General features: G+C 43.9%; 1 protein-coding gene across 1 annotated transcript; it reads left to right on the top strand.

Annotated features, from left to right (window-relative positions):
• Positions 1–750: 750 nt before the first annotated feature.
• On the top strand, positions 751–14,219 carry ccdc113 (coiled-coil domain containing 113). The gene is made up of 8 exons (XM_052475033.1): positions 751–944; positions 1,062–1,200; positions 2,080–2,241; positions 7,832–7,987; positions 8,183–8,419; positions 9,765–9,872; positions 10,007–10,162; positions 10,425–14,219. The coding sequence occupies exons 1-8, from the start codon at positions 874–876 to the stop codon at positions 10,500–10,502; spliced, it is 1,107 nt and encodes a 368-aa protein (XP_052330993.1). The 5' UTR covers positions 751–873; the 3' UTR covers positions 10,503–14,219.

The following is a 14,219-nucleotide window of genomic DNA, read 5'->3' on the forward strand; positions in this document are numbered from 1 at the left end:
TCCTCCCACTATGACCATGCAGTTATTAGTCTACAGATTAAATACAATTATGATTAACTTCACGGGGTGGTGAAAGAGCACGGTTATCTTGATGCTCCTTTCCAAAAAATATCGAAAGTCTTATTCTTGTGACGTGATGATAGTTGCTTGACTGCCGTTTGACAAACTCAAATATTATCGCTGTTATCCATAATAATCATCATGCAGACTAGCCAACCCGCACTGTATCTGCAAACTGTTGGTTTGAGCCATCTGCCGAAACCCGAGTAGGCAGTATACTATTTAACGCAACAGTTTTTGTGACAAAACTAACCGTAAGAGTTGAACATATTGTAGCGACCCTGGGTTTATATGCGCGGAAATCGACTCTGCCGCACGTGCACGCTTTTGCGGCACAGTCGATAGCGCGCCGGACCTCGCCCTCGAAAGTCGAGGGTTCGAGACCTGCTCCCTGCCTGTTTCATTACTATGATGGAAAGACATTGAACTTTAGATTTTTTTGTCTGTACATTAAAACTTTAACGAAATTGTTTTATGTGCACTACCTCATAATGCACTTACTTTAATCTGCAACAAATCTGTTTGGTGGAAACACAACTGGTGGGAAAATACGTGTGTTTTCTTTATGCAGATTTGAGAATATTTGCATGAAAATCGATCGCTGATTGGATGGAAACATATCTACTATATATATATTTATATAATTGGTTTCCATCCAATTGGCACAGATTTTCTAAAATCTGCAACAGTTTCCTTTTATAAATTATCAGATTTTATGTGTGCTAGTCACGTAATTTAGAACTCTATCCGTCCATAGCTGGTCTGAGCAGACGCAGCAACTGCCTTCCCACCTGTTTGTTTACCTTAGCAACCATGGCAGAGACGGTTCAAGATGTTTCTGAAGCAGATAAGCGACATCTCGTTGAACTCGTCAAAGAACTCAGGTATAAAGATATTTTTCAGTTTCAACACTTCTTAACTCATAGATTTGCTACATAGAGTAGCAATTTGTGGCCGCAAAAAAACAAAAGGCCTTGTCCCTCACTGCCTCTTTTTTCCAGACGCTCCAATGCGGTGCTACGGGCAGAAACTGATATGTATGAGCGGTATATAAGCCGCTTGGACCCCAGGGACTTGGTTCCTCAGCCTTTATCAGATTCTCTGGGGGCAGCTGCAGCATCACAGTTGGAGATTGGAGGGGTATGAGAAAGCATCTCGCACAACTTCCACAAACTTAATGTGTTGAATGAAATTGATTTCCCGACCCTATATGTTCTTTGACCTCTCGTGATTGACTCATGCACCATAGTCTCGTCGTCCACTATAACCTCGTACGTTTAACATGCTGACCAGACCGGACACGTCGCGTGCGCGAGCGTCGCAAAAATAAATTTAGAAATCCATGTTATTCAAATATTCCACCCGCACTGCTCGCGCGCGCTAACGAGCTTCTGCGTCGCCAAGGGCTAACGGCTGCGCGCGTGCACTATCGTACATAAATGTATTTTGTCCCCCTACACCAAACGCGATCACGACATGCAGGTTAAAATATCAAAACAAATTCTGAACAAATGATATTAATTTGGGGACAGGTCGAAAAGCATTAGACATGTATGGCAATTTAGCTAGTTAGCTTGCACTTGCTAGCTAGCAAATGTGTCCTATTTAGCTAGCTTGCTGTTGCTAGCTAATTTGTCCTGGGATATAAACACTGAGTTGTTATTTTACCTGAACTGCACAAGGTCCTCTACTCCGACAAATTACTCCACACATAAACGGCCAACCGAATCGTTTCTAGTCATCTCTCCTCCATCCAGGCTTTTTAATCTTTGAACTTATATGGTGATCACATCTAAACTTCTATTGTATTACCTCGACAACCAGCAACAAAGTTCGTCTTTCAATCACCCACTTGGGTATAACTAATGAGGAGATGGCACTTGGGCACCTGCTTCTATAAACCAATGAGGAGATGGTTGGCTAAGGCTTGGGTGGGAAATACAAAGTGTGTGTGTTATTACCATAGAAAAATAAGGGTTTTTACTGCATGTTTGAATGCTTGTATTTCTGTGGCTTTAGGGCCGTGGGAGAAAGATGAAAACACGGACAACGGCTCTGGAGCAGTTACAACGTCTGACATTGGAGCAAAAGTGTGACGTGGCACAGAGAGAGTTAGATGAAACCAAAGAGGACCTGGAGAAACTGAAGGAGAGCTCAGAAAGAGTACTCCACAACTATAAGGTAAACACAATATACAAACATAGAGGGAATGGATAGAGAAAGACTATTCTGGATCTGTGTAACCTGCAGAGGAATCTGTGATTTGGTTTAGTTGTGGTCTATGTAGTTAAGATGCACTGAAACCCATTCAGATTTCTGGCATTATTACAGTACCAGTCAAAAGTTTAGACACACCTACTCATTCCAGGATTTATCTTTATTTTTTACTATTTTCTACATTGTAGAATAACAGTGAAGAGATCAAACTATAAAATAACACATGGAATCATGTTGGAACCCATTTTTTTAAACAAATCCAAAAATATTTAATATTTGAGATTCTTCAAAGTAGCCACCTTTTGCCTTGATGACAGTTTTGCACACTCTTGGCATTCTCTCAACCAGCTTTGTGAGGTAGTCACCTGGAATGAATTTCAATTAACAGGTGTGCCTTGTTAAAAGTTCATTTGTGGAATTTCTTTCCTTCTTTATGCGTTTGAGCCAATCAGTTGTGTTGTGACAAGGTAGGGGTGGTATACAGAAGATAGCCTTATTTGGTAGGATACCTAGTCTATATTATGGCAAGAACAGCTTAAATAAGCAAAGAGAAACAACAGTCCATCATTACTTTAAGACATGAAGGTCAGTCAATCTGGAACATTTCAAGAACTTTGAAAGTTTTGTTGTGGAAATTCTTACATAGGGACACTCAAAGTCAATCATAAATGAATCATTGTTTATTATCAGAGCGCTGGAGAGGTTCCAACAAACCCAATGCGCCATAGTGAATTTACATTTACATTACATTTAAGTCATTTAGCAGACGCTCTTATCCAGAGCGACTTACAAATTGGTGCATTCACCTTATGACATCCAGTGGAACAGCCACTTTACAATAGTGCATCTAAATCTTTTAAGGGGGGTGAGAAGGATTACTTATCCTATCCTAGGAATTCCTTAAAGAGGTGGGGTTTCAGGTGTCTCCGGAAGGTGGTGATTGACTCCGCTGTCCTGGCGTCGTGAGGGGGTTTGTTCCACCATTGGGGGGCCAGAGCAGCGCACATTTTTGAATGGGCTGAGCGGGAACTGTACTTCCTCAGTGGTAGGGAGGCGAGCAGGCCAGAGGTGGATGAACGCAGTGCCCTTGTTTGGGTGTAGGGCCTGATCAGAGCCTGGAGGTACTGAGGTGCCGTTCCCCTCACAGCTCCGTAGGCAAGCACCATGGTCTTGTAGCGGATGCGAGCTTCAACTGGAAGCCAGTGGAGAGAGCGGAGGAGCGGGGTGACGTGAGAGAACTTGGAAAGGTTGAACACCAGACGGGCTGCGGCGTTCTGGATGAGTTGTAGGGGTTTAATGGCACAGGCAGTGAGCCCAGCCAACAGCGAGTTGCAGTAATCCAGACGGGAGATGACAAGTGCCTGGATTAGGACCTGCGCCGCTTCCTGTGTGAGGCAGGGTCGTACTCTGCGGATGTTGTAGAGCATGAACCTACAGGAACGGGCCACCGCCTTGATGTTAGTTGAGAACGACAGGGTGTTGTCCAGGATCACGCCAAGGTTCTTAGCGCTCTGGGAGGAGGACACAATGGAGTTGTCAACCGTGATGGCGAGATCATGGAACGGGCAGTCCTTCCCGGGAGGAAGAGCAGCTCCGTCTTGCCGAGGTTCAGCTTGAGGTGGTGATCCGTCATCCACACTGATATGTCTGCCAGACATGCAGAGATGCGATTCGCCACCTGGTCATCAGAAGGGGGAAAGGAGAAGATGAATTGTGTGTCGTCTGCATAGCAATGATAGGAGAGACCATGTGAGGTTATGACAGAGCCAAGTGACTTGGTGTATAGCGAGAATAGGAGAGGGCCTAGAACAGAGCCCTGGGGGACACCAGTGGTGAGAGCGCGTGGTGAGGAGACAGATTCTCGCCACGCCACCTGGTAGGAGCGACCTGTCAGGTAGGACGCAATCCAAGCGTGGGCCGCGCCGCAGATGCCCAACTCGGAGAGGGTGGAGAGGAGGATCTGATGGTTCACAGTATCGAAGGCAGCCGATAGGTCTAGAAGGATGAGAGCAGAGGAGAGAGAGTTAGCTTTAGCAGTGCGGAGCGCCTCCGTGATGCAGAGAAGAGCAGTCTCAGTTGAATGACTAGTCTTTAAACCTGACTGATTTGGATCAAGAAGGTCATTCTGAGAGAGATAGCAGTAGAGCTGGCCAAGGACGGCACGTTCAAGAGTTTTGGAGAGAAAAGAAAGAAGGGATACTGGTCTGTAGTTGTTGACATCGGAGGGATCGAGTGTAGGTTTTTTCAGAAGGGGTGCAACTCTCGCTCTCTTGAAGACGGAAGGGACGTAGCCAGCGGTCAGGGATGAGTTGATGAGCGAGGTGAGGTAAAGGAGAAGGTCTCTGGAAATGGTCTGGAGAAGAGAGGAGGGGATAGGGTCAAGCGGGCAGGTTGTTGGGCGGCCGGCCTTCACAAGACGCGAGATTTCATCTGGAGAGAGAGGGGAGAAAGAGGTCAGAGCACAGGGTAGGGCAGTGTGAGCAGAACCAGCGGTGTCGTTTGACCTAGCAAACGAGGATCGGATGTCGTCGACCTTCTTTTCAAAATGGTTGACGAAGTCATCTGCAGAGAGGGAGGAGGGGGGGGAGGGGGAGGAGGATTCAGGAGGGAGGAGAAGGTGGCAAAGAGATTCCTAGGGTTAGAGGCAGATGCTTGGAATTTAGAGTGGTAGAAAGTGGCTTTAGCAGCAGAGACAGGAGGAAAATGTAGAGAGGAGGGAGTGAAAGGATGCCAGGTCCGCAGGGAGGCGAGTTTTCCTCCATTTCCGCTCGGCTGCCCGGAGCCCTGTTCTGTGAGCTCGCAATGAGTCGTCGAGCCACGGAGCGGGAGGGGAGGACCGAGCCGGCCTGGAGGATAGGGGACATAGAGAGTCAAAGGATGCAGAAAGGGAGGAGAGGAGGGTTGAGGAGGCAGAATCAGGAGATAGGTTGGAGAAGGTTTGAGCAGAGGGAAGAGATGATAGGATGGAAGAGGAGAGAGTAGCGGGGGAGAGAGAGCGAAGTTTGGGACGGCGCGATACCATCCGAGTAGGGGCAGTGTGGGAAGTGTTGGATGAGAGCGAGAGGGAAAAGGATACAAGGTAGTGGTCGGAGACTTGGAGGGGAGTTGCAATGGGGTTAGTGGAAGAACAGCATCTAGTAAAGATGAGGTCGAGCGTATTGCCTGCCTTGTGAGTAGGGGGGGAAGGTGAGAGGGTGAGGTCAAAAGAGGAGAGGAGTGGAAAGAAGGAGGCAGAGAGGAATGAGTCAAAGGTAGACGTGGGGAGGTTAAAGTCGCCCAGAACTGTGAGAGGTGAGCCGTCCTCAGGAAAGGAGCTTATCAAGGCATCAAGCTCATTGATGAACTCTCCGAGGGAACCTGGAGGGCGATAAATGATAAGGATGTTAAGCTTGAAAGGGCTGGTAACTGTGACAGCATGGAATTCAAAGGAGGCGATAGACAGATGGGTAAGGGAGAAAGAGAGAATGACCACTTGGGAGAGATGAGGATCCCGGTGCCACCACCCCGCTGACCAGAAGCTCTCGGGGTGTGCGAGAACACGTGGGCGGACGAGGAGAGAGCAGTAGGAGTAGCAGTGTTATCTGTGGTGATCCATGTTTCCGTCAGTGCCAAGAAGTCGAGGGACTGGAGGGAGGCATAGGCTGAGATGAACTCTGCCTTGTTGGCCGCAGATCGGCAGTTCCAGAGGCTACCGGAGACCTGGAACTCCACGTGGGTCGTGCGCGCTGGGACCACCAGATTAGGGTGGCCGCGGCCACGCGGTGTGGAGCGTTTGTATGGTCTGTGCAGAGAGGAGAGAACAAGGATAGACAGACACATAGTTGACAGGCTACAGAAGAGGCTACGCTAATGCAAGGAGATTGGAATGACAAGTGGACTACACGTCTCGAATGTTCAGAAAGTTAAGCTTACGTAGCAAGAATCTTATTGACTAAAATGATTAAAATGATACAGTACTGCTGAAGTAGGCTAGCTGGCAGTGGCTGCGTTGTTGACACTACACTAATCAAGTCGTTCCGTTGAGTGTAATAGTTTCTACAGTGCAGCTATTCGGGGGCTAGCTGGCTAGCTAGCAGTGTTGATTACGTTACGTTGCGTTAAAAGAACGACAATAGCTGGCTAGCTAACCTAGAAAATCGCTCTAGACTACACAATTATCTTTGATACAAGGACGGCTATGTAGCTAGCTAGCTAGCTTCATGAATGTCTGTTAGGAGCTCTGCTGCGGCAGTCCCAGCAGTTGTCTTATATACAGCTATATACAGACAAGTTATATTTGCATGATTTATTTATTTGCATGATTTATTTGCACAATCCATTCAGCATTACCGTTTTTCATTCATGTGACCTACCAATACTGGTTCATAACATGTGACAGACCAATACTTCACGAGGCTTCTTCTCTCTAAGCTGAGACCTTGAAACTGAGATATCTTTCGTTCTCAAAACAAGGTCTGGGCATACTGCAAAATTGCAGATACTGATAAATGAGGATTCGTTCAATCACTCACTTGCATGAACACAGAAATAGGTTATTAGAAAAGCACATGTATAACATTTTCATCACAGTTTCTTCAAGTGCAGTCTCAAAAACCATCAAGCACTATGATGAAACTGGCTCTCATGAGGACCGCCACAGGAAAGGAATACTCAAGAGTTACCTCTGCTGCAGAAGTTCCTTTGAGTTACCAGCCTCAGAAATAGCAGCAAAGAGACATGCTTGGGCCAAGAAACACGAGCAATGGACATTAGACCGGTGGAAATCTGTCCTTTGGTCTGATGAGTCCTAATTTGAGGATTTTGGTTTCAACCGGCGTGACTTTGTGAAACGCAGAGTAAGTGAACGCATGATCTCTGCATGTGTGGTTCCCACCGTGAAGCATGGAGGTGGTGTGATGGTGCTTTGCTGGTGACACTGTCAGTGATTTATTTAGAATTCAAGGCACACTTAACCAGCATGGTTACCACAGCATTCTGCATCGATACACCATCCCATCTGGTTTGCGCTAAGTGTGACTATAATTTATTTTTCAACAGAACAATGACCCAGCACACCTCCAGGATGTGTAAGGGCTATTTGACCAAGAAGGAGAGTGATGGAGTGCTGCATAAGATGACCTGGCATCCACAATCACCCGACCTCAAACGAATTGAGATGGTTTGGGATGAGTTGGACTGCAGAGTGAAAAGCTGCCAACAAATGCTCAGCATATGTGGGAAACTCCTTCAAGACTGTTGGAAAAGCATTCCCAGTGAAGCTGGTTGAGAGAATGCCAAGATTGTGCAAAGCTGTCCTCAAGGCAAAAGGTGGCTACTTTGAAGAATCTTCAACATAAATTATATTTTGGTTTGCTTAACACTTTTTTGTTTACTACATGATTCCATATGTTTTATTTCATAGTTTTGATGTCTTCACTATTATTCTACAATGTAGAAAATAGTAAAAATAAAGAAAAACCCTTGAATGAGTAGGTGTGTCCAAACCTTTGACTGGTACTGTACATTGTATCAAAAGCTTGATAACCAATCATTTCTGGGCCCTTCCCCATATTAGGCAACTCTGGAGGAAGCAGATATTCGACTTGTGGAGGTCAAGAAAGCAAGTTATGAGTTTGACCGTGATGTCGCTAAGGTGTTGAGGGAGAAGAGAGGTGTCATGATGGGTGCAGAGAAGGTCATTCGTTATTTTGAGGACAGGATGAGAGCAAAGGTAAGCAAGCTGCATGTCAGGCAGGGTGGTCAGGTCAGAGATCTTAAATCACATTTGGTTCCTGACTTGAATTACAAATCTTGGAAGTAATGCAAGCTTCAATATCAACATTCACTGTTACCGACTGCTGCCCTGTTTCTCTGACCTCATCACCTATTTGTCTCATCCTGCTGCTACCTTTACTTCATCCTACAGGACACACTGGTTGAGAAGTTGCGGTTGAAGAATGCAGCTCTCCATGTGCAGAAGAGGAAGTTGCAGTTACAGCTACGGCAGAAAGAGGAAATGGGTGAAGCCCTGCACGAGGTGGATTTCCAGCAGCTCAAGATCGAGAACAGCCAGTATCTCGAACGCATTGATGAAAGAAACCAGGACCTCCTGCGCCTAAAACTCCTGGCAGGAAACACCCTACAGGTTCTCAACTCCTACAAGGTTTGATTCCTATTCAAACACTATTGTATGTACAGTGGGGCAAAAAAGTATTTAGTCAGCCACCAATTGTGCAAGTTCTCCCACTTAAAAAGATGAGAGAGGCCTGTAATGTTCATCATAGGTACACTTCAACTATGACAGACAAAATGAGAAGGGAAAAAAATCCAGAAAATCACATTGTAGGATTTTTAATGAATTTATTTTCAAATTATGGTGGAAAATAAGTATTTGGTCACCTACAAACAAGCATGATTTCTGGCTCTCACAGACCTGTAACTTCTTTAAGAGGCTCCTCTGTCCTCCACTCATTACCTGTATTAATGGAATCTGTTTGAACTTGTTATCAGTATAAAAGACACCTGTCCACAACCTCAAACAGTCACACTCCAAACTCCACTATGGCCAAGACCAAAGAGCTGTCAAAGGACACCAGAAACAAAATTGTAGACCTGCACCAGGCTGGAAAGACCGAATCTGCAATAGGTAAGCAGCTTGGTTTGAATAAATAAACTGTGGGAGCAATTATTAGGAAATGGAAGACATATAAGACCACTGATACTCTCCATCGATCTGGGGCTCCACGCAAGATCACTAGAGGGACCTAGTGAATGACCTGCAGAGAGCTGGGACCAAAGTAACAAAGCCTACCATCAGTAACACACTACGCCGCCAGGGACTCAAATCCTGCAGTGCCAGACGTGTCCCCCTGCTTAAGCCAGTACATGTCCAGGCCCGTCTGAAGTTTGCTAGAGAGCATTTGGATGATCCAGAAGAAGATTGGGGGAATGTCATATGGTCAGATGAAACCCAAATATAACTTTTTGGTAAAAACTCAACTCGTCGTGTTTGGAGGACAAAGAATGCTGAGTTGCATCCAAAGAACACCATACCTACTGTGAAGCATGGGGGTGGAAACATCATGCTTTGGGGCTGTTTTTCTGCAAAGGGGCCAGGACGACTGATCCGTGTAAAGGAAAGAATGAATGGGGCCATGTATCGTGAGGTTTTGAGTGAAAACCTCCTTCCATCAGCAAGGGCATTGAAGATGAAACGTGGCTGGGTCTTTCAGCATGACAATGATCCCAAACACACCACAAATACTTTTTTGCCCCACTGTACATCTCTTTTCTTGTGCAGGGGTGTGATCAGGTTCAGGAGAGCGGAATTATATATTCCTGGTTGGGGAATCTGAATTTGAGAGGTAGATCCCTTGAGATAAACTGATAAAACTCTAGGCTTATTTTCATCACCCAGGCCCAACTAAGGTACTTGACCTTTGTTGTGTTTGTACGTACGTGGGGGTTTGGGACTTTGATAAGGAAATGTGTTGTTTTTCCCATTGTAGAAGAAGCTGCAGAGCATGACATGTGAGTCAAAGCTGCTTAGTAGTGACATCACCTCCCGTAAGGAGATGCTGGTGAAGATCGAGGAGGAGACACTGCAGGCAGAAGAGGTCCATTTAACATTCACCTGTTTAGTTTTTAACCAAAATCATACAATTTTTGTAGCCAACTATTCAGCTATGTTTGCAACACTGCTGGTGCGTAGGCTAATAAATATCCCCCTCTTTGTGTCCTTCTTGGGCAGGAGCGAGCCAAGGCAGAGACTCTTAACAGGAAGCTGCGAGGCCAGCTGGCAGATTTCCGTGTTCCCCACGTGCTGCAATACATCACAGCTAAGGCCTCCCATAGTCAGCTCGAGCAGAGTGTCCGAGCCTGGGAGCGAAAAGTTGAAATATCTGAGGTGAGAGTCAAAGTTGTAGGTTAGATATAACTTACGAAGGGTACCTACAGAAGGTAAGTACATACTTCACAACACATTGATAATAATATTTTCATGTTGTTTTGCAATTGGCTTCTGTTCTGCTTATGAATTCGTAAATGTTACGAAGTCCTTACATAGGTACCCTTTTTAAGTAATGTTATCATGTTGGGTAAGGGACATGCAGTTCTGAAATTATCATTATAGAACCAGAAAGTTCCTGATTTCCATGCCATCCATACAGATGGCTCTGAAGACACACACCAAGACCTGGAACAAGCTGAAGGAAGCTGCAGGAGCAGGACCAGTCACAGCCCGGTGAATCCGCACATGCTTCCTAATAAATATATTCTCTGCAAATATTCAATCATCCAAAGCAGTCAAAAATCCATCAGTCTCTTTTGTAAACTAGCGGAGATATGCCCTTATAAAGTAACTCATGTGTTTTGGCTGTTTTTAACTTTCTGTATATGGAACATTTGTAGAATGGTTGAACAATCATGTTTTAAGTCACAATTGAAATTATCGCTTGTAGTAGGGTGGTTAAGCTGATAAATCGTTCATTTTTTGATAAAAACACAAAATATGTACCCTGAAAAGATTTCAATATGGAACCACCCCAGATTTGACCTCTGTGGGGTGTGGCAGCCATATTTTTAAATGGCCCCCAACTAACAACATTTTACAATTCAGAAGGACTGCTTTGTAGTAAAGGCACCAAATTTGTCATAGACCCTAGATTTATGGTCCCTGAAAAGATCTAGATATGGAGCCACCACAGATTTGGCCCCTGGGGCTGTGGAGGCCATCTTACAAAATGGTTGCCAATGGTAACACTATGGTAGCCTTAGATACCCTTAAAATATTTAGATGTGGCGCCACTGCAGATTTGGCCCTGGCAGCCATCTTACTAAATGTCCCCAGACTGTACCACTATTTTGGTGGTGATTGTTGTTCCGAGAGACCTCCAAAACCATCATTAGGGGGTCACAGCAAAGTTGTGAAACCTATGGTTATTCTTTGATTTTAAAACATTCCTTCACTTGGTCAAATAACTTATACATAGATTGGCAACTTTTTTTCTAATTTGACACACAGAAACTAGAGGCAATAAGTAACTTGGTCAAAATGAATGGCACCGATTGGCCTAAACTTTGGATGTGGGCATCTTTCCTCATGCTGAACAAATTTGGCTCAAGAACCCATCAGGATAGATTTTCCTCCATCTTAGAAATCTTCTTCTCATGAACTATGTCCAAATAACACCAAATTCGTAGGCCCATGGTACATCTCTTTACTTTATTTGAGAAAAGCTATGGTATTGGTTAATAAGATATGGTGGAGTTATTGATAAATCCAGAAATCAGATTGTATGTGTTCTTTTCAATCCTTTGTACATCCACTTCACAATGGCCTATTAACTTGAACCTTTATTTTAGGGTCATCAGAGATATTACCATGATGAACCATGTTACTTTTGGCATTGATATCTTAAAAAATAAGGAAACTATCCTGAACAAAAATATAAAAACACAACATGTAACATTTTACTGAGTTACAGTTCACATAAGAAAATCAATCAATTGAAATAAATTCATTAGGCCCTAATCTATGGACTTCACATGACCGGGCAGGGGCATGGGTGGGCCTTGGAGAGCCAGGCCCTGACAATCAGAATGAGTTTTTCCACACAAAGGGCTTTATTACAGATAGAAATGCTCCTCAGTTTCATCAGCTGTCCAGGTGGCTGGCCTTAAGACAATCCCACAGGTGAAGAAGCCGGATGTGGAGGTCCTTGGCTGGCGTGGTTTCAATTGGTCTGCGGTTGTGAGGCCGGTTGGACTTACTTTCAACTTCTCTAAAACGATGTTGGAGGTAGTTTATGGTAGAGAATTTAACATCCAATTCTCTGGCAACAGCTCTGGTGGACATTCCTGCAGTCAGCATGTAAATTGCATGCTCCCTCAAAACCTGAGACATCTGTGGCATTTTATCTGTCATTTTACCAGGTAAATTGACTGAGAACACATTCTCATTTGCAGCAACGACCTGGGGAATAGTTACAGGGGAGAGGAGGGGGATTATTAGGTGACCGTGATGGTTTGATGGCCAGATTGGGAATTTAGCCAGGACACCAGGGTTAACACCCCTACTCTTACGATAAGTGCCATGGGATCTTTAATGACCGCAGTCAGGACACCCGTGTAATGTCCCATCCAAAAGACGGCACCCTACACAGGGCAGTGTCCCCAATCACTGCCCTCGGGCATTGGGATATTTTTTAGAAAAGAGGAAACAGTGCCTCCTACACCACTTCCAGCAGTATCTGGTCTCCCATCCAGGGACTGAACAGGACCAACCCTGCTTAGCTTCAGAAGCAAGCCAGCAGTGGTATGCTGCTGGCATTGTGCTGTGTGACAAAACTACTCATTTTAGAGTGGCCTTTTAATGTCCCATGCACAAGGTGCACCTGTGTAATGATCATGCTATTTAATCAGCTTCTTGATATGCCACACCTGTCAGGTGGATGGATTATCATGGCAAAGGCAAAATGCTCATTAACAGGGATGTAAACAAATTTGTGCACAAAAATTCAGGGATCTTTTATTTAATCTCATGAAACATGGGACCAACACTTTACATGTTGTGTTTATATTTTTGTTCAGTATATTAGCAATTCAGTTTTTTTTTATACAATGTAACACTATTGCTTAAAATAATATTGTCATCAAGAGCGTCTGCTAAATGACTTAAATGTAAATGTAAATAAGTCTGATTCACTCCAAATTTGGTCTCATCACAATGGTCCCTGAAGAGTTTGAAAAAAATAGTGTTGATGCATTCAAAGACGGCCAAACTATACAAGTAGATGAATATTAGCACATTTTATTTAGACTCATGAATGCACATAAAGGAAGATAGTTCCTACATGATAGTGCTTGCTTTGTTATCCAACTGGTCTTGTGTCCTTTGCTATCCTGGGAACCCCATTCATTTCTGCTTGCAGCTATATTTTAAGATAATTACAGTGCATTCGGAAAGTATTCAGACCCCTTGACTTTTTCCACATTTGTTTCGTTACAGCCTTATTCTAAAATGTATTAAATTATTTCTTCCCCCTCAATCTACACACAATACCCCATAATGACGAAGTGAAAACAGGTTTGTAGAATTGATTGCCAATTTATATTTAAAAAATTAAAAACAACATACCTTATATTTACATAAGTATTCAGACCCTTTCCTATGAGACTTGAAATTGAGCTCAGTCGCATCCTGTTTCCATTGATCATCCTTAAGATGTGTTTACGACTTGATTGGACTCCTTTAATAAATTCAATTGAATGAACATCACTTGAAATAGTCATTGTAAAATATTGGTACTGCTAAGCAGTAATTTTCAAAGATGGCTGCCACAGCCCCCAGGGGCCAAATCTATGGTGGCTCCGCATCAAAATATGTTCAGGCTATGTAAATCTACTTCTCTACCAAATGCATTTCTCAAAATAGTCCTTCTGAACTGTAAAATAGTTAGTCGGCAGCCATGTTGTGAGATGGCCCAAATCTGGGGTGACTCAATATCTAAATATTTTCAGCTCTAACTTGGTTCCTTTACCGCAAAGCAGTCCTCTATATAAATTGTATATTAAGTATAGCCACTTTTAAAAACAGCTTGTGCTTGAGTAACATTTTGCAGCGTAACCACTCTACTGTTGACAGACTCTATAAACAAATAGCATCTGACCAAATTATGCAAGATTTTGGTTCTGGGTTAACAGAGATTACAATTAACTACATGAGTGTTATATTTGTATTACATTATCAATGGTAAGTGCAGTGTATTTCTTCTGGGCGGCATAAAGGACATGTTACAGTCTATATTTAAGCAAGCATTACACACCCTATTACAAATTAGAACATTTGATTTTAGTGAATGTACACATCTTGTCATATTGTTTAACTACCTAATCTACATACTTAAAAACCCTGAAAGAATACATGCCAGTCCCCTCTGCAATTAAAACATACATGACACCCC

This window comes from Oncorhynchus keta, chromosome 22, assembly GCF_023373465.1.
Source record: "Oncorhynchus keta strain PuntledgeMale-10-30-2019 chromosome 22, Oket_V2, whole genome shotgun sequence".
Lineage (NCBI taxonomy): Eukaryota > Metazoa > Chordata > Actinopteri > Salmoniformes > Salmonidae > Oncorhynchus > Oncorhynchus keta.

What these genes read in the sequence shown, in the direction of transcription:
- ccdc113 (XM_052475033.1), top strand. Translation starts at nt 874, where the DNA reads ATGGCAGAGACGGTTCAAGATGTTTCTGAAGCAGATAAGCGACATCTC. An exon ending in GAACTCGTCAAAGAACTCAG is followed by an intron (nt 945 to 1,061) that starts GTATAAAGATAT and finishes TCTTTTTTCCAG; the next exon opens with ACGCTCCAATGCGGTGCTAC. An exon ending in GAAAAGTTGAAATATCTGAG is followed by an intron (nt 10,163 to 10,424) that starts GTGAGAGTCAAA and finishes CCATCCATACAG; the next exon opens with ATGGCTCTGAAGACACACAC.